Source organism: Dermacentor andersoni, chromosome 6 (genome assembly GCF_023375885.2).
Source record: "Dermacentor andersoni chromosome 6, qqDerAnde1_hic_scaffold, whole genome shotgun sequence".
NCBI lineage: Eukaryota > Metazoa > Arthropoda > Arachnida > Ixodida > Ixodidae > Dermacentor > Dermacentor andersoni.
In genome coordinates, this window is record NC_092819.1 from 62,658,043 (window position 1) to 62,683,870 (window position 25,828).

Sequence of the window (25,828 nt, forward strand, 5' to 3'; positions counted from 1 at the left end):
GTGCTGTGGTGTGAAGTGTACACGTAGACAATGCACAGATACAGTGTGATGTGCAGCCCTCACCGTATTTGCCGTACCACCACCCTCCTTCCTCTTCTCATCCCACCTCTGTTATTCCCCAAACCCCTTCCCCAGCGTGGAGTAGCAGGCTAGAGGCACTTCACTCAGGCCGACCTCTCCACCTTTCTGCCATTAAACATTATCTCTCGCTCTCCACAAAAGTTTCATTTTCGGCAGCACGCATTAGAAGGTCTTCAAGGCGAAGTCTCTTCGCGCCGTTTTCACGAGAATGAACAGAACTCTCCGCTCGCCGTCGACGGCGAGCTGTGGCTTGTGCTGCTCTCTGCACAGCGTTTGCTGAGCCTGACGTTGCTTGATTGCTGCTGCGCGCGTAGCTTTACGATTCGCCTCTTCAGCAGCGGTTCGTATCTTGCTAGGAGGCGCCACAACGTGTGCCGAAGAGTAAACACAGGTATCCAGACTACGCGGCGCACATGTCACGTCCTTTGACACGTGGCGCGATACGATACAACAGCTACATGTCGTGACAGCTGGTGGAATACAGCGCAGCTGCAATGTGAAGTTTGCACATATCGACGCTACGTGGCGCGCATCTCAGATCGCGTGACAAGAGGCACAATACGATGCCGCCGCCGCCGCTGCTGCTGCTACTGACGATGATGATGATCTATTGGCATCTCTTTGAAATGGGGCGGAGAAAATAGTCACCTAGCCTGCTCGACTTAATCAGGTATGCTAGACGTGTTTTTCTCCTTCTGGCATAGTTGTATGCATCTCCTTATTCTTCTTTTTCTTCCTCAAAACTTCTCTGTCTGCCTTTACCGCTACCTATGCAACTTCCACGTGGCGTGTCACATGGTGAAATAATGTGCAACTGCAATGCAAAGTGTGCATGCGGCGTGCATCTCACATCGCGCGACTCCTCGCACGCTAGGACGCGTGTATAGGGCATGTTTCTGCTGCAGCTATCAAGAGCTGGCGCGTCACAGTGGTAGAGTAGCAGACTCCTGCGCAGAGTGCCCTTGTTCAAACCCGGCCGGAACTAGGTATTTTTTTTCTTCATTCATGGCGATAGCAGCGACGGACACCGGCGGTGGCGACGGCGAACAACATCGCCAACCGAAACGTCAATTGGAATGATCCCGTAACAGCTTACGCTGTAAAAGAAATAAAGTACTTAAGGGGAAGCTTTAGCTCGGGCCCAACTCCGACTCCGCCCATTCAAATAAACGTAAAACGCAGAAACGCTTTTCTGAGATAACCCCTGGGCCTATTTTATTGAAGCTTGTTGCTTTTGAGAAAGAACGTTAAATTCTAGTGACTGTTAGAAGCGGATCTTAGATTTAGGGCTTGCATTTTTTTAAAGGAATTTTCAAAATTCGTAAGCTTTAAAAAAAAATAGAAGTCCGAATTTTACAAATTCGCAGCTCTGCACCAAAATTTGATATCGCAGTTCTGTAAATTGCATCCATTAGATCATCCAAAGCGGACAAATCTGATGTGTAAATTTATATCTTACATGAATTTGTTGCACTCTTTACAAAGCTATTGCAGGACTTCTGCTCGCAAATTAATGTTCTATTTGAGAGCCATGTCTAATATATCAAGTATGTCAGCCTTAGATGTACTATTAGGTGCCATTTGTAAAATTGTGATATCGTTATTAGTTGCTGAGTTAAAGAGTTGTAAATTTGATAGTGTCGTTGTCTGAAAATCTTTGATTTTTGACAAGCTTTATTAAAGAACTGACGGCCTAACACGAAATTCACACCCAACAGTCACTGCCTTTATTCCTTTTTCTTTTAAATGCAACAAACCTCCTCCAGTTTGGTGCAGTGGTTGCCGAAAAAAAAAAGTATTTCTCCTTTCTCATGTATTTAAATAGGAAGGCCGGAGCTAAAGCTCCCTCTTCAGTTTTATTTTCACGGCTGCCTCTTGGGCACTTGTCGTTGGGTACGCGGCAACGTCGCAGCAAGGTAACGAGGTCCGAATGACCGCTTAGCTCGTTTATCACACGTTATAAAGTCGTGGTGGCCCGCTGTGTGCGGCTGGTTCCGATCGCATTGTGCGACAACTGCGGTTGCCGTGTCGTGCGGCCACGCTTTTCTCATGGCCCCGTCCGTATATACCTACATATTTCGCGTGCAGCATGTATACAGTGCATAAAATTTAGGCCACGGTCCATGCTCCAACTTACCAATTAATAAACTTGTCGTTCTTGGTGGTCCACTTCGAGTTCCTTAAAACGAAAATGGTGTAACAACAGATGGAATTGAAAAATAAATGGTAGCAAAAAAGAGGCTCTTTCATTTCTTTATGGTTTCCAACGCAAAATATAATTATTATTCCTGACTTTGTTTGTTAATATAAATGAGAGTGCGATGCGTAAGTAACGTCGTCTAAAGTGCGCTTAACTATTCACACGGAAGTTCGCGTCACACTTCCCTCTACCATAACTTGCTTCTTTTTTCAGCACTTCCCAACTAATCTATTTTTTTTTCTTTTTTCTTTCTTTCTTTCTTTCTTGCTTGCTTGCTTGCTTGCTCGCTTGCTATTCATTTGCATAGTCACGCATGCATTTGTGTTTCGTATTGCACCGAATATACGTGAAACACCGTTAAAACCAAGCCAACTGTATTTATGGTGTGTGCGCTGTCGAGTTTATAAGTGCTCTGTGCCTGCTGGTTTGCGCCAAAGGGAGAAGAAAATTCAGGAAAACAACGAACGAAGAATGAAAGACGCGAGATGGTTGCGGTGGGCGCAAGAGAGCGTTAGCTGTCCCCTCCCAAAACCTGGTTTGGCTGCTTACATAAAGGGCCCTGCGACATTAGTCCTGAGGTCAAAGCACGCTACAAAGCGCAGGAAGTCAAGGACGGACGCGTCTTCTCTCAAACGCATGCGCCCATACATCTCCAGAATTCGTGCCTTTCGGTCAAAGCTCGAAACTGGAGCCGATCCACTCCGGCGAAGAGGTCAAAAATCCTAGCGCACAATAACTTCGATGTGCTGCCTTCGCATGTAGATTTTGCTTAGCTCTTATAGTGTCTTCGAAATCACAGTATTCGCTGAGGTTCTTTTTATGGCCTATATGCATGATTCAGGTCACCTCAAAAGCTTGAACACGAACACGACAATGGTACGCACTTTTTTTTTTATTATACGACTGAGGTAGGCTCAACCTTTGCAGAACGGTAATTTCGCTGATTCCTTATCTCCGTATTAAGTGAACAGTTTACAGGAACTCAGGGAAGGTACATAATGCACTGTTCGCAGAATATCTGGCTTCTTTTTTTTTCGTTATTTTATTTAGTTGTTTATTTATGCGGTGTTCTTTCTTTCATTCCCAACTACTGCAGATTTTTCATACACTCGCGTATTAATTTGTATACAACGCAAATCCATGGCACCATGGAACTGCAAGTTTTATTCGCAGCTTTGATGTAAATGTGTCTTGAACGACACTGACCCCATGTTGTAACTCATGGTCTTCGCGCATATTTCTCTGTAGATATTCGCCAGCAATATGCAACAATTTCACTCATCTGTACACTTCCACGCTTCGTATTTAGTGTACTGGTAGCTCCATCAGACTTTTAATTTACTCTACATCTTGACACCCTTTTAGCATGGTTTAATCGTCTTTTCTTTTTTGTGTCTGCTTTAATCTGGTCACAGAAAGACAGAGTAAGTCGTCATACTTACAGTCGTAATAGAACTCGTCCACGACGCCTACTCATTTATTAAAGCGAAGCTTTCTTTGCCAACCTTCTCGTAATTTTCTGTCTATGGCTGTTGTTCCGGCCCTGTCCTGCCGAATAGCTCAGACTTTAAAAAATGGTAATAATAATTACGTACGCGATAATGGGATCGAACCTCGGTCCCTCGGCCCAACAACCCGATGCTCCGACCAGAAGGTCACAATCGCCTTTCTGTTTAATGCCTACTTTTCATCGCATACGGGAACAGAGCAATCGACTTACGATAAAAAAATGCATGCCGCTACTTAGTACAGCCCCACTAAAGGCGTCGAGATTCGGCAGTTCGTTTAACAAATTGACCCAAAATGGCTTTTCAGACAATTCATCGTAAACTTCACTAACGTAGCATACGCTTTCCACATACTTTCTGTCCCGAGTAGACCGTTCATTTACGAATAGCGCGTCAGCATGTCTGACAGGCATGCATGCGTGTTCGCCTAACAACGTAAAGATATCTAGTGGCGCCACTCTCTCGTTTTTTATGGCAAGTATATACGTAACCGAATGCCGCGCGCTGTTGTCGGCAAGTCCTTTTTTGCAATGTCTTCTGCGTGATGTCCCAGCGGAGCCCTGGGTCACAACAGTCTACAAATATGTGTTCGAGTGTCACAATCTCATGTGTGCATGCGTCTTTCGTGCATGCGAACCCCGACAAGCTCTTTGAGATGGTCGCCGCGTGGGCCACACTGCACAGCGCGGGTGCGCGTGAGCGCCTGCGCGCGCGCCTATTTCCTTAATGCCGAACACGTAGGAATTAAATGGGCAAATTTACAGCAGTTCATTAACGGCTTCACGAAAGCTTACTAATTTGTTTGACTCGCGTACCAAATGAAAAGCGGATATCCAACATGTGTGAGAATTACGCTGCGTTGTAAGCTGTCTGTATATGTTACAATATGGATGTATTGCTTTTAACGTATTTTGCGGTCGCTAATAAGCCACCGTACGCCTCGATGCATGTCGATCTAGAGTTCGTCGAGAAGGTACATGCTTATTATAAGCTGAAGGTAACTAAGGCTTATTCCTTCACGGTGCGTTCATAATGCATCTCGTTCTTTCCCAGACCACCGGAGGTTATGGTAGCGAGGTTATGGTAGCGAGGACAGGAGTATATGGTAGGCTTTTCCCGCTTTTACTTTTGAGTTCTTCGATGAGACGCTGAATTAACGTGCGCGAGAGGGCGAATGTATACCGCGCGTTGCTGCTTCCTTGCTGATTTGCATACGAAGGGTCACACGGCCAGAGATTCGTTTAAATTAGTCCCGATGTGTACCGCTGCCTCCACGCGGACAGGGTAGCCCGCGAGAGGGCTATGCAGATGAATGGTCAGAGATGTTGGTCACTCGCGCCAGAGCAAGATAGCAGCTGCGAGGTGGCCGCCGCCGGCCTGTCCGAGTATGGAAGACGGTGCGCTAGCGGCGGTTTATGGCCCCGCTGCCCAACGATCGCGACTATGCAAGAGGCGGGTTCCTGTTTGACCGGCGGTGTCTGCGAGTTTACTAGCCAGGCGTGTGGCTCGCAATTAGGTTTTTGTTTCTGCGTGTGTCTGCCCCCGCGAACCCAATTCGTGCGCCACAGATTTTCGGGCAGCTGATATGTACAATCTGGACAGCAGCGTTCCAAGGTGGAGCTTTTCCTGTTTTATTTACGGATAGCGGACAGTCTCGGGTTAGTGGTGCCCCTTTGGACGACAAGCAACCGTCGTGTCGTCGATGTGGTTTTACAAGGTGGAACGATAGAGAAAATAAAGAGTGCGCATCGGCTGGCGTTTGGTGGTAGCTACTGTATGGAAATCTTCCAATTAAGCATTCAGTTCAGTGGACGGCCTTTGTGTGCGGAAAATAAACTGTCCGCTGCCTGCGACATCTCGCTGTGTACTTACCTGGGATAACTAGTTACGTATATGCTTGCGCTCCATAGCTAATTAGATAAGCAGTCTCTCATCATTTTCGAAGGGAGGAATCATAGGCGTCTCGTCAAGCGTTTTATTCACGGACACACAACACGATACCTCCGAATAGAGACTCTCTCTTGCCTACAAACCTCAAGTTCACTTGGACGTTAGTGAAGTCACGATGCTCAGGTGCGCGCAGTTGAAGGCAGCATCAATCTCAGTTCTTCCATTCGGGCCCTCTGTACCTTTCGCACTGTAGTCGGTGACAACGTAACAATTCTGTACAAGCTCCGCCCATAGAACTACATTGCACCTGACTTCTGTGCTTCCGCGTTTCGAAACATAGTTCTTGAGAGACACCGATGCTGGAAGTTGTTCGCCTCCGCCGTGACGTAAAGGAAGCGAGCGGGCGTAATTGGCTGGCCCATCGATACAAGTTCCATTTCACTGGGACAGCGCTGCATTTGCAGTTCTGTTCTTAAGTTGTGACCGACTGTATAAGTCCGTTGACTGTTCCGGAATTTTAAAGAGCAGTTTAAAAAACAAGCCTTCTCTGTTATCATCGTTCATTTAAGAACGATGACACGAAATTACGAGGAAAGGTGGCTCATGAGTTGTTGCTTTTTCGTTGCTGCAGCCAAGTGCCTGCTTTTCTTCGAGCCAAAATCTGATTCAGCACACCGACGAGTTTACTGTGGACAAAGGCACCTATGAACAACTGTGTCATCATCAACTCAGCCGTTCTGAATGTCTATTTATACTGCTCAGGGGTTGGTTCACAGCGATATGATGGTTCAGGGTGACATTTCAGTGTGACATTTAAGCGTGAATTTCCAAGTGCGGCTTATCTACAGACCACTGCTTTGCTGCCTGCCTCAATGAAAGGGTACTCTTTCCTTAGCCTGGCTGTAATATCTCAAGTGGCTACGCGTGCATTCCCGTCAGGCTATCTTTTTCTATCGCTCAGCTACCAAAACAAGAAGATAAAAGCAAATTCATGACAACGCTACAAAAAAGAGAGAACACCTGAGCTGCGTGGATATATCAGCATCGCTCTTGTCTTCCAGAAACCTGCCCCCGTACGACTTCCTCGACTACGAACGCTAATCCTGAGAAATGACCAGCAAATCCCGATAGATACATCGAGCAAGAGAGAGAGCGAGCAAAAGTCGCATCGACAGCTGACCTTTACACATCTCTTTGTCCCTGTAACCTTGTCGCTCATCTTCCTCACGTACACTTTTTTTTTTGTTGTTGTTGTTAACTTCAAAGCTGCTCCCACTCCGCTATACTGTCGTTTTGCCTTAGCGCTCGCCATCGCATCGCGCGCTGAGGGAAGCAGGTTTTCGGTCTCAATATTAAACAACGAAACAAAACGTTCAGTAATCCCTTCAAAACGGTCCGTTCCTAAGAGGGATCAGCGAAGCACTGAACTGAATTAGCGCGGAACGCATTCCTCCGGTGAGTCGCTCTCACGCACGCATATCTACGCAGCGGCCACGGGTCGCGAAGGAACGTCGAGACTGCGTGTCGGCGCGGAGGAGAGACCCCCCGCCGTTTTTCACCGCGCAAGAAGCCGACAGCCGCGGCTGACGTGCCGCCACATCGCCTAGCGCACAGCACGTGTACGCGCTGGCTCGACATCGTATAGAGGAAGTTTCGGAATAAAACGAAGCAATCCTGCAACCGCAAATGACGGAAGCGCTGACCTCGGAAACTCCTGCTCCCCTCCCGCCTCCCCTATTCTCCCGCATTTCCTCCTGCGCACCGTTTCTGTAACTGTAATACAGTGCAGTGCTGACGGTGATAGATGACTCCGTCCGAGTCCGACTACTCCATATTGCCTACGGGGACGATCTCTCGTGATCGGCCCTTCCGCCGCTGCGCACATGCATATATCAGCCGAGATATTCACTGTGTTCCGCGGAGCGAGACTCCCTGCCACTCCTAAGTCGACGTAGAACCACCGTCGCCCCGTCCGTCTCCTTCACCGCGGTCCGAAACCAGAATCGAAGCTCGGAAGTTATTGTGGAGAGGGGACACCACTCGAGGCAGGGCCAGTGTTCGCAGGCTGTGACCATGACCCAAACTGTGGAAGAACCGCAGAATAAAAGCAAGAATTAGTGCATACTACATGTCTGACAGCCCTTCAGCGCATGTCCAGTCCTGTTTTGAGCGAGTCTTGAGTGCCCAACTCCGTTCGAAGCCGATATAGTGTATACATTCTCCGCCTCCCCGGGAGATTGTGAAAGCGCGGTACCGTTGTCTTCGTCCCGTGGTCGTGTCTTCGCTGCAGCGGCGGCAGCATTCTTGGCTAGCTTTTCCGTGACCCAGCCTGTCGTTGTCGCCGCGTCGGAGAAGAAGGAAAAATAAGTAAACGAAGAAGAAGCGAGTGTACGGTGGCTGTCCGTCCTCGTCACCTGGAATTGCGTCTCTGTCTTTTCAGATTCGCGTCGCTTCTGTGGTCTTCGTTGTCCTTCCACTGCGGCCACGGGTGCGGCGTTGTTATTTCTTCTTCGTCTAAGCGGGCGGCATCTTGGGGCGCGTTGCACTATCGGCGTCTATATATCTGCCGGAGCGTGACCTTTTATCCTCTTTCTTTCTCTTCGTCTCCAGGTGCGATTGGAATGCACAGCTCGTGGATCGTCTTATCGGGAAGCTTTTCCTGACATCTTCCCGTTTCGTTTTGTGCGTCTTCACAAGTTTTTTTTTTCAGTTTTTTTTTCTCTTCGCGCAAAGATAACGTCAACCTCTCCTTTATATGCGATTCCTTCCATCGAGGCGTGACGCTAATGCCTTGTCCGGCTCGTATGCGAGGTCAGCCGGGTACGTAGATGAGTGGCTCCCATATCGGCTCTTCTGGACGTCTTTATTTTGCGTGTAGACATCTTGCAGAAACGTCCTCTGTTTTCTTTTTTTTTTTTTTTTTTTTTTTAGACGCCTGCAGCCTTAGGAAACAGCGTCGCGACGCTTCAGAGACGATGGGCCGGGCAGGACCCAAATTCGGCCTAAGAGCCCGTGAACGATTCCCGTCGGAGAGCACTTTCTGATGCAAGCGGATAACGCCCGTGTTTTCATCGTTGTAGCTGCAGCAATGTCTCTTTGCAGAGCTTCTTTTTTCCTATGGTTGTGGACATCTGCATGGTTCTCAGTTCAGTGCTGAAAACTAGGTTACAGCCAACACGAGGCCAGCTGGCCAGCTTCAGAAGCCAGTACTATCTCACTTATTTTTGTGCCGGAATACTTTGCTTGGGAAGCGAGTTCTCAATGCGAAATACGTAGCCTTGACACTATGGGCATGCGCTTTTTTACCAAACAACTTAACATCGCATTCGTGACCAGTAATGCTGTAATCGGTAACCATATCTTACAAGAGAAAGTCACAGAATATCACCACACGACTCGGCGGCACCACGATTCGCTAGGCGTGCACGGCACCCGCGTAAGTTAGCATGCGAAATTACTTCATTTCAATCAGGCGATCTGCGCGTTTACGGACTATTATGGCTATATGTTTGTTCATTACGGCAGCTGGCGTCGGCTGCCTAGAAGCAATTGCCTCCTACACCTTTGAGGTATACATCTTTTTAATGTGTGATATGTAATTTCAGGGATTAGAAGGAACAAGGGTTTCTGACCAAAGATCGTATAGCAGCGCTTCGCTTAGTCAAGGACACTTAAGCCCCACTGTGCGACAGTGGCGCTTAAAGGCTCGCTTAGCTTATTATCACCATTTTAGAAACGTCAGGAGCGTAGACATTTCGGCTCATCCGGTTCTCGCCGTTTCTCTATTTGCTGTTCAACGCAGGGCTAAATGCCTATTGGGTCTTTTGAACCCTCGATTCTTCCGTACACTATAAAATAATTTAAACCTTTATAAGTGAATGAGGGTGTAAATTGGGTGCGATAAGAGCGTAGATTTGTTTATAACTCGCATCGTTCACTCTCCTCAAATCCATGTATTATTATTTCGCCTTTTACTAAAGATTTAATGTGTAATGGTGTCAGTTATAGACAGATGTGCACCCATATGCACGTTTAGGGATGCACATTATTTTACAGTGATAGGGGGACACCCGCAAATGTGAGGTAGTGGTGAAATATTCCTTACTCAGAACCGTCACTTGTAGATATGCGCCACAAAAAACAACTATTTCTTTTTCTTTTTTGTACTGGAGTGTGCGTCAGAAGGATAAGACTAGTTCAGTTGGAAAGGATAGAGCCATGCGTGTGCAAAATGTGCAGCAGATGGCCTTCTCAGTGTAAAACGTGTCAAATTTTTGTCATGCTTAACACCGTTATACTTAATGGGTAATATCCACTCATTGATGGGGGACAGATGAAGTTTTTTTTTTTTTCTTTGGCGGCTTTCTTTGCGCAAGTAAAACACGATAGCTGCGGAAGAGATGCCAGAACTGCGCGAAATAAGCCTTCACAGCTATCGCTTTCAATGTCTCCTGTCAGGTATTTCGCTGCGGCTATATGTGGTATCAATCAGGTGATAGAGAAATGTGCGGAATATAACCAACCTTTATATATAGCTTTCATTGATTACGAGAAAGCGTTTGATTCAGTCAAAACCTCAGCAGTCATGGAGGCATTACGGAATCAGGGTGTAGACGAGCCGTATGTAAAAATACTGAGAGATATTTATAGCAGCTCCACAGCCACCGTAGTCCTCCATAAAAAAAGCAACAAAATCCCAATAAAGAAAGGCGTCAGGCAGGGAGATACGGTCTCTCCAATGCTATTCACAGCGTGTTTACAGGAGGTACTCAGAGACCTGGATTGGGAAGAACTGGGGATAAGAGTTAATGGAGAATACCTTAGTAACTTGCGATTCGCTGATGATATTGCCTTGCTTAGTAACTCAGGGGACCAATTGCAATGCATGCTCACTGACCTGGAGAGACAAAGCAGAAGGGTGGGTCTAAAAATTAATCTGCAGAAAACTAAAGTAATGTTTAGCAGTCTCGGATGAGAACAGCAGTTTACGATAGGTAGCGAGGCACTGGAAGTGGTAAGGGAATACATCTACTAGGACAGATAGTGACCGCGGATCCAGATCATGAGACTGAAATAATCAGAAGAATAAGAATGGGCTGGGGTGCGTTTGGCAGGCGTTCTCAGATCATGAACAGCAGGTTGCCATTATCCCTCAAGATAAAAGTGTATAACAGCAGTGTCTTACCACTGCTGTTATACACTTACGGGGCAGAAACCTGGAGACTTACGAAACGGATTCTGCTTAAACTGAGGACGACGCAACGAGCTATGGAAAGAAGAATGATGGATGTAACGTTAAGGGATAAGAAACGAGCGGATTGGGTGAGGGAACAAACGCCAGTTAAGGACATCTTAGTTGAAATCAAGAAAAAGAAATGGACATGGGCAGGACATGTAATGAGGAGGAAAGATAACCGATGGTTATTAAGGGTTACGGATTGGATTCCAAGGGAAGGGGAGCGTAGCAGGGGGCGGCAGAAATTTAGGTGGGCGGATGAGATTAAGAAGTTTGCAGGGACAACATGGCCACAGTTAGTACATGACCGGGGTAGTTGGAGAAGTATGGGAGAGGCCTTTACCCTGCAGTGGGCGTGACCATGATGATGATGATGATGATGATGATGATGTGTGTGGTCACAATTAGCACGCAGCTTGTAACTGCGGCGTCTGTGATCACAGGTGCAGTCTGAGCTCGCTGTCGTGTACGGCAAAGATGTTCACAGCCTTAAGGTAAGCGTGTTAACCATGGGACAAACCAGCATGCTTAAGGGTGCAAACACGTTTACTTTATACGAATAGCTTCCCTACACTTACAGCTCGTATTTATCTGCGATTGTGCATTGCCATCAGCATGGTGATTGCAATCTACATTTTAAAAAAAATGAAGACGAAGAAGAAGAAGAAGAGTAGTTCAGCAAAAGAAAATATCTTGCCGTGCTGTTTTGTTCAACCAGCCTGTATCAAGACCATTACTATACTATCGTCACCACGTAAATCAGTCAATGCTGCACGCAAACGCTACGCGACTGGCCAGTTGAGGCACGCATCGTATACGTATGGTCGTAGATAGGAGCTCCAAAAGCACGCAGAGAATGGTTTTCGCGATGACCTCGTGGCGTCTGCCTTGTAGTCCCGGTGGCCGCAGTCGTTCATCCTCCGAGCCCTCGAACATCAAGCTCCTCTCACGCGATCACGTGATTTGTTCTGATCCCGGCTCCTGTTCCCCGCCATGGCGAAGTAGCCCCGGCCAGCAGCACAGCGTTGCCGTGTCGACGCGATTTCCGGCAGCACACGCAACGATTGCGATGTCTTGGCACCCGAAAATGCGCCACTCATTTTTTAAAACTCTCCTTCCGGGTCGCATGATATGTGGGGGTTCTTCATATTCTGCCTTTCCGTCTTCTTTGCATTCAGGCCGCCCCATGTTGACGAGCATAGCTGAGATTTAAGAGCCTATCTCCGAGTCTAGACACAAACTTGAGTGAATAGGAAAATATGCAGAAACGAAGAGGAAGCGGTGGCATTGAGCAAGACGTTAGTGCGGTTGCTGGAAGTAACAAGGGGAAATGTAAATAGACGTAGCTTGGTGATGAATAAAATGCTTCGATGTTATTTTGACAGGGCTCGGCATTATTTATGGGAAACAAATGTTTCTACATCGTCAGAAAATATTTCTTGATTAAAAAAGCGCTGCAAGAAGCACGCCACAAATATCATACTTATTTGTTGATTTCTACGCGATGAAAAGATTCCAGGTGGCGTAAAAAAATTCCTAGGACCTATATACACTACACCGCGTGTTTTGTAGCAAGACTTGGATTTGAGACGCAAAGTACAATCATAAAGTGACTCAATATGTTCAGTTATTCGACCAATTAAACAGATGCGGGGCCTGCCATTTATTCGACTGCCCTTCCGTGTTCAATTCAACCACTTAATTCGTCCACTCGTTCGTGAGCCCGTCCGGTCTTCACTAGCCCGTGTAAACTTCCGACTCTTGAACCTTGTTAATTTTTCCCTTCCTTAAACCTGTCTACAGCTTCTCGCACTTTGCCGTTGCAGGCGCTCCCGTTATTCAATATTTATGTCGAAGGAAGGCAAGGCGCGCGACTCTCATTAGGAACCCAAGTCCCGTTTTTACCCGCGCTTAATTACGCAAGTCAGCCGTGCCTGCACATCCCCCGTTTGGTTGTTCTTTTCTCTCCCTCGTACCGCTTTAGGTGCGTGTGTGGTCTACCGCTGGCCGAGCGTAATTGCACCGTGCTAAGCGACGACAACTCGGAGAGCGGCGCCTTTCGTTTCGCCCTCTCGTTGCACAGCCCGGCACGCGAGAGAGCGCGCGCTGCGCCCCGGCCGTGCCGTCTTAGCGCGTCCCGGTACACAGGGATCAAATTAGAGAACAAGGCACTCAGCGCGTGGACGCGCCCGCGCGTGGATTACCATGGGAAGAGAGAAGGTGGCGAGAGAGTGAGGGTCACAGCGCGGCGAGCGGATGGAACGAGCCCCGCAATGAAACGCACGCGCGCGCGCTGTCGTGCCTTCCGTTGCGTGGTATGCAAATCGGGGAGGAAAAAACACGATTATTAAAGGGTAGCGCAGAAGGAACGGGGGAGCAGCTCACTCGGGGAACGAAAGCTCGGTTCGAACGTTCGCGAAGAACGAAAGAGAGAAGCGGGTGAAGGAGAGTTGAGGGGCTTCGACAGGGAGGCCCATATATGGATGAAAGAAGGAAGAAGGCGACGCCGTGCGCCAAGGGGACGAGCAAGAACGGTGGAATGTCGAGCTACCACTGGCTTTCTTTTTGATGATGATGGCGCCGCCGCTCGCATGCGGCTTCTTGGTGCCACCGCCGCACGAGCTGGGTTATGCAGGCAGGGGGGAGGACACCCCAAGACCTCCAAGCTACACTACATCCCACCTCCTCCTCCATTCCTTCCGCCATCGTATGCCTCCTCGGCGAACGCTGCTCCCCTCTTCCGAGATTCGCCGCTGATTCTGTTTGTTTCGGAAGGACGCTCCCGTCGGGGCCATCCCCGGCCACGTGAGGACTCTGTTTGAGGAAGTGCTCCTTGCGCTGCTGCCGTCCGTGCCGGCCGGCGTGCACTTGGGAGAAGCGCGGAATCTCCTCGCCGCCGCCGCGTTACCGCCGCCGAGAGAAGCGGTTGCTCTTCTTGCTCTTCTCCTCCAGCTGGCGGAACAGCCGGACTGCCGCCGACGTTCGCCGCCACCGCCGCCGGTGTGCTGGCCTGCCGCGAGCCACTGCCACTCGCCGCGTCGACGGCGCGGAATAAAGTCGAACGGTCGGCGCACCGTTGGAGAGACATTGCGACTCGTTTCGCGAGAGCCCTGCTGCCGCCGCCGCCGCTGGGCGAGCCCACCACGTGGATTCGGCAGCGTCCGAGACGTACGTCCGGCGAGGCGCCGCGTTCGATCGTGCTCCCGCTGCTGCTGCTGCTGTCGGTGCCGCCTCCCTACGCACCTAGTGCGCCACACGCATCTCGTCGTTCCTCTGGACCTTTCGTGCTGTTTGTCCACGATGCGCCTGACGCGTTCCGGTGATGGGACTTTCTTTATGAGTGCCGTGTGCGGACTATAGCTGTGTTGCCTCGCCGTTCCGGTTGTGTTCTTTGGAGCGCCGCTGTCGGTTTGCGTCTGCGAGGAACCATCGCTAGTTCCGGATGGGCATTATGTGCTAGTGCCTGCTTGGAAACACCGACGGCTCTTTTAGTTTATCGTTACCGTATGTGCGTTGACTGTCACTGGCTGAGGGAGAGCTTCCGCATGAACTCAGTATTTACGATTTAAGCCGTCGCGATCGACGTCGAGAGCGGAAACAAGCTGGAAATTTTGAAATCGGGCATTGTAATGTGATACACGTTGCTATCATAGCTGGCACGTTTCATTAAGCGGCTTTGACCTGGTCTCTAGAAGAAAGTCTTCGGGAAATCTGACTTTAGAGCCGTCAGCTTCGAGGTTATGTGCCTTGGGCTTGCAAGACTGCTTGTGTAGGCTTCTTCTTCACGACACGTGAGAGAACCTGAATAATGCACGAATGAGTACTCGTCCCCAAGTCCTATTCAGCCGCTAACAAGGTGCACCCTTGCACGACATAACGCAATCAACTCATCGATGCCCTTCCAAAAGCAGAGCTGAGGACACCGTCGCACTCGCTTCCTTCACTGCGCTTCGCTATCAAGTCCACGTCAGATAGGCGCTCGTCCACTGTCACATGCTTTGCTTCGAGCCTGTATATCAATGACATTCAATGGCTGAGGGAGGCGCGGCAGTGTTCTGACCCAAGGCTCAAGCGCCGCTTTTGACAGCGGTGCTTTCTTCGTCCATCGCGCACTAACTTGGCGCGGAGAAGCAAGTGCTGGAATGACATCATCCGTGCCCAGACGCCCGCTACTCGTCACTTCCAGGAAACCGTGTCCTTCTCCGCATGTCTCGATGGGGATCTTAGACCTTGTGCGTCATGAAAGCCTGAATCCAGGAGCTACGGCGACGCTACCGAAACTTCGAAACGGCTCGGCGGATAAGGTGAGGCGACTCCATGCAACTATTATACGATAATGATATCGTCGACGTTTTCACGAAAAATATAAATTGAACATTTGGCGAAAGTCGAGGGAGGCAAGGAGAGCGCAGGCTTCTTCTTCGACAAGCTATAGCCTTCGCTGGCTATAATTTGAAAAGAGACCTTGTGTTGCATGTTCACTTTTTCTTCTTTTTTTCTTCGATTTGGGGTACATTCTTGATATAAAATTGCTTTATGACTAAACGCCATGTGCTCGCCTCCGTGCGAGTAATACCACTTCAGGAGGAGATGTTGTCGCTGCAAAGCTGCGCTTGACAATTCGCAAACATATTGCCGGAGGCAGACGCGGCGGGACAATAACAGCTGTGCCTCGCTCCGAGTCGGTAACGAGGTATTTACTGCCCGAAATTAAGCAAACTCCGATGTCGTTAAAACTAACAGTTAAAACTCGATCTAATGAAACCCGATTTTACGAAGTTCCCGATGTAACGAAGAAATTTACATTCTCGGCAGGTACCCATAGGGCCCAATGTTATCATCACCAAGAATTAACGAAACAAACTTCGCCGCACTCGATTTAATGAAGTTTCTTCTGAAATAGATAAGTGAAAAAGCGGTGATTTCATTCTAATTTTCACACAGATGGGTTCTTCTTCGAACGTGCGCTCTACAGTTATCGCGTTAAAACATCTAGGCGCCATGGTCACATCCCTAGCTTTATTTTGACGAGGCTGAACGCCGTGTCCATGCACGGAGTAGCCGACTCAACACCGTCTCGGTCAGGGCAGCGGTGGTTGCTTTCGTTATTTCTTGGTTTGTGCGACAGATGGCTAGATTAGCGGCAAATGCAATGCCGCGGTAGCCTTTGCGTGGCGCTACGTCACAATTTTATATTTCGAAGGACCGAAATATTTCTTTCTCGATTTTACGAACTTCCCGGTTTAAGGAAATAATTCGATCGTGGCCATCACTTCGTTAAATCTAGTTCAACTGCATTCAATACACATAAATGTTCCAGTATGATTGTTGAGCATAAACAACGGTCGAAGAACATACTGCTTCGTTCCTCTCTACAAGTTGTTTTTTGCTAAAAATAATTGCGCTGCATTTCTTTGCATAGTTTCTACTGCTCTTCTCAGAAACACCTGTTTGAAGACTTTGGTTTTTAAGCTTACAAGTACCAAATTTCACAACCAGAACTGGTGTTGCAATTTTCTTATAGTGGAGCAATTAAAAGGGTCGAATGAGTACGTTTATTTACGAATTTAGGGATTTCGTTGTGACACAGGTTGCTTGAATTTTGCAAAACTCTGTTCCACAAAACAGGCAACCTATAAACTCGCGCATTAAATCTGTTATGACCTCTTGAGAGGCACTGATGGAACTATTGGCGGGATTTCGACATCTGCTTGTGCAACGTCCGGTCACCGAATTGCGCACCTCTGGTTTTTTTCGTTCCAGATTTTCTGATTTTTGACACCTTATTGCAAGTACTTTGCAAACCTAAATGAAAAAAAGCTTGTTTGGAACAGTCACAGGAATATTTTTTTAGCCTTTAAATGCGATAAACATATTTGATATCAGTTTAATAATAGAACAAAGAGAATTTCGCCGTTTTACACGCGCTTCAACAGGACCAGCCCGAGCTGCAGCTTCTTATCGCAATAAAAATAAAACTACACAGCGAAACCACTCTACTGGCACCGTATCAGGAAGCAACTGAGAACGCTGTTCTCCATGGCTGTATTCCTGAACTGCGATACGGGAATAGCTGAGAAACGTAGGCAGGAAAAAGAATTACTGACACGATGCCCACATGGGGGGCGCGGATCTCAGCTTGCGTTCACAGACAGCTTGCGCGGCGAGAAATGCCTGTGTGAAAATATCAGTGGCAGCGCCGGCGGCATCGTCAAAGCAATGCCTTGTCTGACAACCTTACTTCCCGGTGCGGCTTGGCGACTGCTTGACTGACGTCCGATCTTCGACACCCGTTTCCTTTTCAATTCAGCCTGTCGCAGAACGTTGGCCCGTGAGACACGACCGGCAGCTCAGAATCAAATGAAGGAAACAAAATTACGCTAGGGTGTCAGTTAATTCACCGATCAGGAGCGAGGCTTATTTCGCGCAGCTAGAAACACGGTACGTTTGCTGTTGAGGCAACATATTTGCTGCATGACACTATTTATGATCTCATTCGCGCATGTGTACTAGTTAAATAAGACAACTGTTTATTTCCTGGCCCTAAACACGTATCAAAGCATCAAGTGATGCTTCGAAAGTAGTAAACACGCAAGCGAAGAGAACCCTGCAGCGAATCCGTAGCCTACGTGTTTCCGTTGCTTTGGTGTTGCCCGTCTCGTTACTATGGTATTGTTTGTGGTCTGCCTAGCGCAGTCGTGATCGAGTAATTTCATTGTGCTCTCTAGAGACGACAGTCACAATGGATAGGCCTGACAATCGGCCCTCCTCTGGCGAAAAGGTTTTGGGACACTGACCCAGACACCGACGCCTGCACATGGCGCTGTAAAGTCGTTTTCGCTCTTTTTGATGACATCCGGAGTGAGTGATGGATTGTCAGGGCTGGCGCGTGCCTCATCCTCGCGTCAATGCACTTTTGATTTTCGCGTGTGTGCGTGTGTATGTGCGCGTGCGTGTGCTGTGTGTGCGCGTGTGTTGGGTGCGTGTAAGAGAGGATTGATGCGTGTGTGTAAGCTAACTCTAACTCTAATGTTCCCCTATTTCACTTTCTCTATTCTCCCTCTGCTACAGCTTTAAATCATCCCTATGGCCCCTAATGTAAGCACAGTCTGAATAAAAAATGTTGAACGAAAATAACCAATTCCTTCGTTGTAGTAAGAGCACTAAACACTTGCTAATAAAGAATTGCCGAAGTATAGAAGACGTTTTACATTTAATTCTGAAATAATTGTTTGGCGTCTGCTTCCTGTCAGGCACCCAAACAACTAAGCAGGCTTTTTGGCGAGTGCTTGAGTTTCGGTGATAATTTCCCCGGCACTTTAGTCCTGAGTCAATGCAGATGCCTGCATGCGCCATCTCTCTGATTTGCAACATGGCAGTCAGGTACGAGTGACCTAACTTTCGTAGATGCATCCGTTTAGAGTAACGATAAAAGAAGAGCAACTTCTGTTTTGTCAGCGGTCTGTGACACATACGATAAACTCTTCGAATTTATTTTCTGGCTCTGTGCCACCTTGGCACACACATTAAAGGCAATATTTGTCATGATTTGTATTTAATTAATTTTAATATTTCTTTGAACATTTGCTGTAAAGAGAGAACATTGTATTTTTATAACGCCTTCTTAATGTATTCATGTGCACTATTTATAAGTCCGGTTGTAGTTCTCGATATATAAATAGTTAAATTTCAATGAAGTGTTCGTTAAGGCTATGTTTGTTGCTCTAAGTTAGGTAGCTTTCTTCGTTATTTCCTTTTTCATAATAAAGACTGGAACACACAAATTTGTGAGCTCGAGCCACTGGCCATTGACAGTGCTCAGATGTCACATCATCGTGCATTCCAAGACTCAGGATGCAACGAACGCCTTCCGAGCGCTAAGGTAAGAGCGGCGGTCGACAATAGTCAATCATTGGCGTGTTCCTCGCAGCTTGAGTCACCAGGGCCACCACAATTACGTCGGTGCCTTCGCTTATTACTTCTGACTGTCATGATCGCCGTCAGCCAGGCTAATTCGCGTGCAGTACAAAAGGCCCACCAATTACTCCAGCCATGTCCTAACCGCGTCCACAGTGTAGTTGCAACTTCGAAGTCCCATAGTCCCAAATGACTCTCTGCCACACATATACATTTCTCTACAGCAAACATTTTAATTGAGTACTTACAACATAGAACCGCTGGCTTCTAGGGCATAGACAGCACAGACGGGAATGGCTATCTTTTCCTCGGGTAGCGCTACTTTTGTGCTACTTAAAGCCATGTGTATGCATTTCTCTAGCTTTACATTCGGGCTCTAATAGAGCGCCGGATATCAATTCTTCCACCTACACGCGCTTCCCAAACGCACTTCTCTTTCTTAATTTCAACCAGAGCATCATCAGCAAGCTCTGTTCTCGTGCGAGTTTCACATTACGGTCGCTCTGGAGCCGCAACGTTCAGCAAGCGCCGCACAAGAATGCCAAGAAAGAAAGAAACGTAATAAGTGCACGGGAGACCAAAGACAGTAAATTACCGCGGAGGCGTCACCTCTCCCGACGAGAGAGCATCCATAACGGCGGCATACTTTGCGACGTCGTTGTCGCCGGCCGGGTCGATTCGTCTCGGTGCGACGCTTCCTCGGCGTCAGCGCGCTTACTTCCTCGCACTGTGGCCTCTGGGTCTCGTGCTTCGTCTGAAGGCTTCTTCTCGAAGCGTCACCGCCTCGAGCCTCGGTGACATTAACCCGACGGGCGACAACTTTCCGTGTTTCAGTTCGAGGGCAGGCACGGCTAATGCCCGTGCTTAATAGCTCCGAACTGCTTCTTGGTCCGACCGCCTTCTTTAGCTTATACTCATATCCTCCCCTTCCGCTTTCTTTCTTTCGTTCTTTCTTTATACTCTTTTTACCCTGTTGCCCCCTCACACTGTCTTGGTTCATTTGAGCGTGAACGTTGACGTCGTGTGCGGTTCGGTCCTCCGCCCTGCGTCTTGCCCCGTTCGGTCCAGCTAGCGGTCACCGGCGGAAAGTCGGTCCCTTACTGTCGTCCTCCCTGCTTCTTCTTCTTCCTCTTTAACGTTGCGATTCTTTCTCATTGCGGCCCGCTTCTCTTGCCCGTTCCTTTACGAAGACTGCCCGCTCTCTCCTCCTCACTTCTTCGCCTTTAGTTTCGGCATCCGCTCTCGTACGCGGCAAGCACTATTCCAGAGTATTCGGCCTCTCCTCGAACGCTGCCTACGTTTCTACATACAAGACCCCCCCTCCTTTTCCCTGTCCTTTCTCAAGATCACGATTTCCGCGTTGTTCTTCGGCGCTCCTCCTCGGTATAGGCATAGGCGCCTTGACGCTTCCCGCGCCGACCGCAGCCAGCCGTGACATACTCTTTTCTTTTTCCCCGCCTCTCGGTGTGTATATGTGTGTACCTGTCTGTGGTCGCATAGGTGCCCGTGAGCGAGGGAGTCCGTGTGAGCGATCGAGCGGCTTCGCGGTCCCGCGGACCTTGAAATTGGATTGACATAGTGCGAAGAAGAGGAAGAGGACGCCGCGGCGCGCGAAGGACAGCGCGCGAGAAGCCAGCCGGGTCGCGCGATCTGCCACTTCGAGGTCGCGTGCGACGTCAGCGGTTGGTTTTCAGGGCGCTAGGAATGTGGAGTGTCACTTCTTCGTGAGACGAGGAGATCCCGCCATTCAGGGAAGGCTGGGATGAGAATAGCGGGGCTAGGCTACAAAGTTCATTTTTGTTTCACCGGCGCTTGCCGTCAGCGTCGTAGGCTCGCATTCACGACAATCTTCTTTAAAATTTTCTTCGAAACAATGGCCTCAGCCAATCGTGATGTCGGGCATATTATTAGCGAAGGTGGCCAGGGAGATGGTAAACAGCTCATAAGAAGAAAAAGCTTCGCAAATTCATCTCCGATTGTTTGCCACAACCTTTGTATTACTGGGCTTTCCTGGTCTGTGCTTACAAAGTGTACTTCCTGGCTCAATGACAGTAACTATACAAAACACTTATCAAAGACATCGTCGGGAGCGCAATATGCTGCTTTTTACTTGTTATATGTAAGTTCACGTGGCTAATAAAGATGCATAATATGCATTTGCGTTTCAGAAAATTTTATTATGGTGGCGAACCTGCTTTTCTGAAGCGAGACGGAGAAGCCCCACGTAGATTCTCGGTTCGTACGATAATTACGATCCTGTGCCGATGTGCGTGAAAACGTGTGACCATGGGCTGCCCCGGCACTCTTTAGTGGCCGAACTGAGTACTTTCTCTTCGCCTAATTGAATAGCCACTGCTCGCGACGGTAGAACAAATGTGCGCCCTAAATTTTGGTCTCCGTAGTTTTAGCCACAGGTATTACGTTGACACCTGTAACATTCGATGACGAACTCATCTACAGGCGGGCTGTACCTCTTATAGGCTACCTGTAATGCGTAGAACAAATGTCAGCGGTTTGTAGACGTTACACAGTGGGTGCCAAGTGAAGCTAAACGCAGTCACATATTGCCTAGAAACAAGTGGCAGGATTAAATCAGCAAATTTGGTGGTATCGTATGGAATCAGCTGACTCAACACAGGGGCAATTTAAGATCGTTCGCAGGGGCCTTCATCCTGCATGTATGGTGATGATGAAGATGGTGATCTTCATGAGTACCTTGATTGAAATATCGTGCACAAGATCTCCCCTCTACACTGGTTATACACACACCGTCTGGTTGAACCCTGCCATGAAAAGAAAATAACGACACTATTTCCGATCCCCTCTCCCTCCCCCTCCCTCTATTTTATTTGGGAGATTTGCTGTAAGACATGCGTAGTGAAAAAGATGAACAAAAGTGGCATCAAGTAAACGCATGCAGCCCTGTGTGATGCACACTGAGTTGGCGCATTTGTTTTCCGTCGCCCAACGAATGTAGTATTCTGGAACATTAAGCTTTAGTTTTACTTCCGTGGACATCTTGTGCCTAATATTCACAGTACCAGGGCACAGCCACATAATGTTATAGATTTCAACCGTAGACATGGAGCCGAATACTCAGGACACGTTGCACCGTTGTCACTCGCATATACCCAGGCCCAGGTAACAGCATCTCACAAGTACAGGAAGGGGACTGTGAGTCTGACGGTGGGCCGGCATGAGGCGTTCGACAGAGCAGCGCGTTAAATAATATACACGTCCATAGACTGCGGTCGGCGTTCATCTCCACGTTCACACCCCACATTTCCAGCGTTCTCCCACCGCGTTCCTCCTTGAGACTGCTTGGCACACTTTCTTTGTTTTTGTTTTTTTCTGGCAAACGCACGGGGCCAGGCTCACCCAAGACGCCAGAACAAGCTCGTCGTGCTATTCACGTGCGTGTGGCCTTCCGCTGCACTCATAGCGAAAACGAAAAAGAATGTACCTTGTTCCTCGACAAGGCCAGTTCCGCCCTTCGGTGCATCCTACACCCCCTCTCTCACTCTCCTTCCAGCGTCGCGCTTGGTACTACTGATAGACTGAAGAAAGAAGAGGGCATGGAGGTAGCCGAAGACAAAATAACAGAGACGGAGGGGGGGGGGGGGGGGGGGGGCGTCGAACAGCGAAGGGGTCAGCGGGCTAGCGATGCCATTTCCAACAGGAGGTTGACGGGCCAAGTTCGAGTAGCCTCCAACCGTCCCTCGGCCTCCTCGCGTTTCATCGGCGGTCCCCTCCTCCTCTTCGACGAAAGAAACACTTCGCCTTCCGATATACGCTGCGGATAGCCGACTCGGCGGCGTGCTTCCGCGCTGGCCTGTTTGTTTCTGCCCGGGCGAGCCGTCCCATCTTTGATGGGCGAGGCGACGTCAAAGAAAGGAACGAGGTGCGTGTTTCCCCTCATGGAATAAATGAGCCCCGCTGTCAGAAAGCGGCGTCTCCGCCGCCGACGATGCCGCGCGCCGCAGTGTTGTGCGCGCTCCCGAGCTCGCCCCATCCGAAGATGAACCGGGAGAAGACGGACAACATTCCCGATGCGGGCTGGCGGCTGCGGGAGGCCGCGAGAGACGTGCACTGGCGGTTTCGCGACTCTTCCGTTTCTTACGTGCGGACGGAAGGCAGCGGTGACTAAAGAAGTAGGAGGACGAAGCCGACGGAGGAGGAAACGTCTGGGAGAACAAAAGAGCGATCGATACTCGATCGCTTCCGGAGAGTCCCGCGCCACTTTTCATTGTTTTCTCGTCTCCTGCGCCGCTTTGGTTTCCCCCTTTGTGCGGGGAGAGGTTGTGCCAGGCGATTCTAGAATGGAGTGCAGTGCAGAAATTGAAATACAGGCCTGTGGTTAGGTGTAGCTAAGCTTGCATAATAGATGTGGTTCCAGGGGAGGGCGTTGGCTCCTCCATAGCGTTTGAGGGGCCATTGAGAGTACATATATAAAGATCCAACGAAACTCTTCGTCTAGTTTGACATAAGTTCCACCAAGTAAATGGAATAATCTATTAGGAAATAAGTTTCGTTTAGTTGGTGTAACTAAGGGGGACAAAATTAAGATGTCCTAAATGATGAGTGAAACATGTTGAGTTAAGTACTGTGACAGCGGCAAGAAGCTCGACCGTAGGAATTATAACCGACGTTCAAGAACACATTTGCAAATATGTTACATTTACTTAGCGAAGCGTATGTGCCAAGGAGATTAAGAGTGCAGGCTATGTATATAGTGCGCACTACAGACTTTAGGTGTACGAATAGTAAGCGACCAGCTGTTTACCGTTTCACCCACTAACACCCCGTGTTGGTCATGCGCTGCTTTCTCAGTTTATATTGTGTTGATGTCGCGTTGACGTTATCTTGACAGCTATCTTCCAGCCGTGCACGTCTCCTCCTGCCGGAAAATTTATTCGTCATTGTTTTCTTGCTTAACTAGCTCTCACTGCTTCTCCTCGCCTGACCTTGCCATTACTTAAGCCTCTGCTGACGTATACACCAACTCGGGCCGTTTCTCGGCTGTAGTCGCGTCGCATCACTCGCAGTACTTGATATGAACTCAACGCGCTAGCGATAATTTACACGTATAAACAAAGAAAGCGCTTAAAGTGGTTTTGCTCACTTTATGCTATATAACGGCTGTGCGTGCTAGCTAGAGCGGCTGAACTATAGCAAAAAGCGCGAGGAGGCTTTCACTGCGTGGCTACTCCAGCTCGTGATTTAACTATATGTGAAACAAACGTAGTTACGTCACGTGCTAAGGTGTGACTGCAGCTCAACCAATTTCTCGGTCATTCTCGCCAAACCGCCTGTCTTGCAACTTTACGTTGGTTAAGACGACGCGAATAAATACTCAGGCGTTCTAACTCCTTTAAAGGGGAAAACAGTGATTTAGATGGTTTCCTGCTACGTCCACTTGCTTAATGTGCGCATTCAACATTTCTTGAAGCCAAACGGGTGGAGATAAATCAGCTGCACTTCCCCTGTTGTAGCTTGCCCTATTAATTTGTTTCCTTCTCGCCAGCTTCGGGAAAGTCTGCAGTCTTTTATGTATAATGTACAATAATTGTTTACAAACAATTGCTGTCACTATCTGTATTCTATAAGCCATCTATAGAGGTTCATCAGCTCCTACACATTTAAACATCTATTTTCTATAAAATGTATGTGGACTATGTATAGGCAGAAGGATGTGTATATAAGGAGGCAACTCAGTCTGTAAAATGTCTAACGCCCGGCTATATACTAGCAGTGAATATTCCATAACAAATGAGGCACGTAGCTGTAGCCAGCCACCTTAAACTGTATTAAAAAAAATCGAACGCTTTTCAGAAGTATCCCAAGCTTGGGAGTCGCCTGACGTCCGCCACAGACAATTTAACGCTTAGGCGATGTTTACTATAATATCATAAACGCGTACGATAACACAATTAATGACCATAAGAAATAGGAAATACATTTGGTCCTCGACTGCATCGCAGTCGCCGCTCCGCGAAAAAACAAACTGACACCCTGGCGGCGAGCGATGCCCCGCGACAGAAAATGCCGCCAGAAGTTTATATACGCTTCGCGTGGTTTGCCGTCTCAGCACCCCACCTTACTTCGCACTGCTGTTAATTGCTGTCGTGGCCTCGTGCTTTGCGGCAGCTGCGGTATGCCTCTTCTCGAGCGTCACGGCACATGCGTGGAGCTGGTTTCCCGGTCGACCGTTGGGCCAATGCTGGCCGCAGGCGATTCTCGGGGGCGCCCGCTATAACGAACGGGACGAGCCTGCATCGACGCCGGTGCCGCTCCGATGAGGTGGCTTGCTTTTTTTTTCTTTTTCTCTCCCTTTTCTTCTTCTCTACTTCTTTTTTTTTTATTTCTCTTCATTCTCTTTCTTTCTTTCTTTTTCTTTTTGAGCAGGGAGGCAGGAAGGCTACAGGGGGAAGGGGGGGGGGGGGTCCGAAGTGGATGGCGAGCCAAGGAGAACCTGCGCGAAGCCACATACTGAACTCACGCGGAGAGCCAAATGGACAGAGGGATATATGCAGGCGGGTGGTGGTGGAATTGCGTTCATTACGAGAAGGCTATTTCACCGCAAAGCTGCCTAGCGTACGCGATAGTTAGTCTCTCATGGTAAAAAAAAGTAATAATCTAAATGCTAAGAAAATTAGAGAAAGAAGAATTGTCGGGTTTAACGTTGCGAAGCGACAGAAACTACAAGAAACGCCACAGTGAACTGAAGGAAGGGGTGGGGGGATTCCATATTAGTTTTGGGCCACCTGCGGTCCTTGAACGTGCACCCAAATCGCTGTATATAAAGTTCTTTTTTATTCCTTTTTTTTTTTACATTTCACCTCAATTGGAATGGGTCTTATTGCCGGCCGGGTATAGAACCCGCAACCTCGTGCTCGCAAGCACTAATCCGGCCACTAAGCCACCGTGGCGGCTAAACATGAAAATAGAGCAAGCTATTTATAAAGAATCGTTTTATACCATTTTATTAAATGTGCC

At 48.5% G+C, this 25,828-nt stretch overlaps 1 protein-coding gene across 2 annotated transcripts in view; it reads left to right on the top strand.

The window, feature by feature from the left end:
- LOC126522754 (uncharacterized) overlaps positions 1-25,828 on the top strand; it is a 690,505-nt gene that overhangs the window by 312,429 nt on the left and 352,248 nt on the right. The window contains exon 1 of one of the 2 annotated variants that reach the window (XM_072288756.1): positions 15,115-15,219. The exons of the other annotated variant lie outside the window; for it this stretch is intronic. Coding sequence (XP_072144857.1) covers positions 15,130-15,219 — 90 coding nt within the window. The 5' untranslated portion in view covers positions 15,115-15,129. Of the gene's footprint in view, positions 1-15,114; positions 15,220-25,828 lie in introns of those variants that run through there. 2 annotated transcript variants of the gene reach the window in all.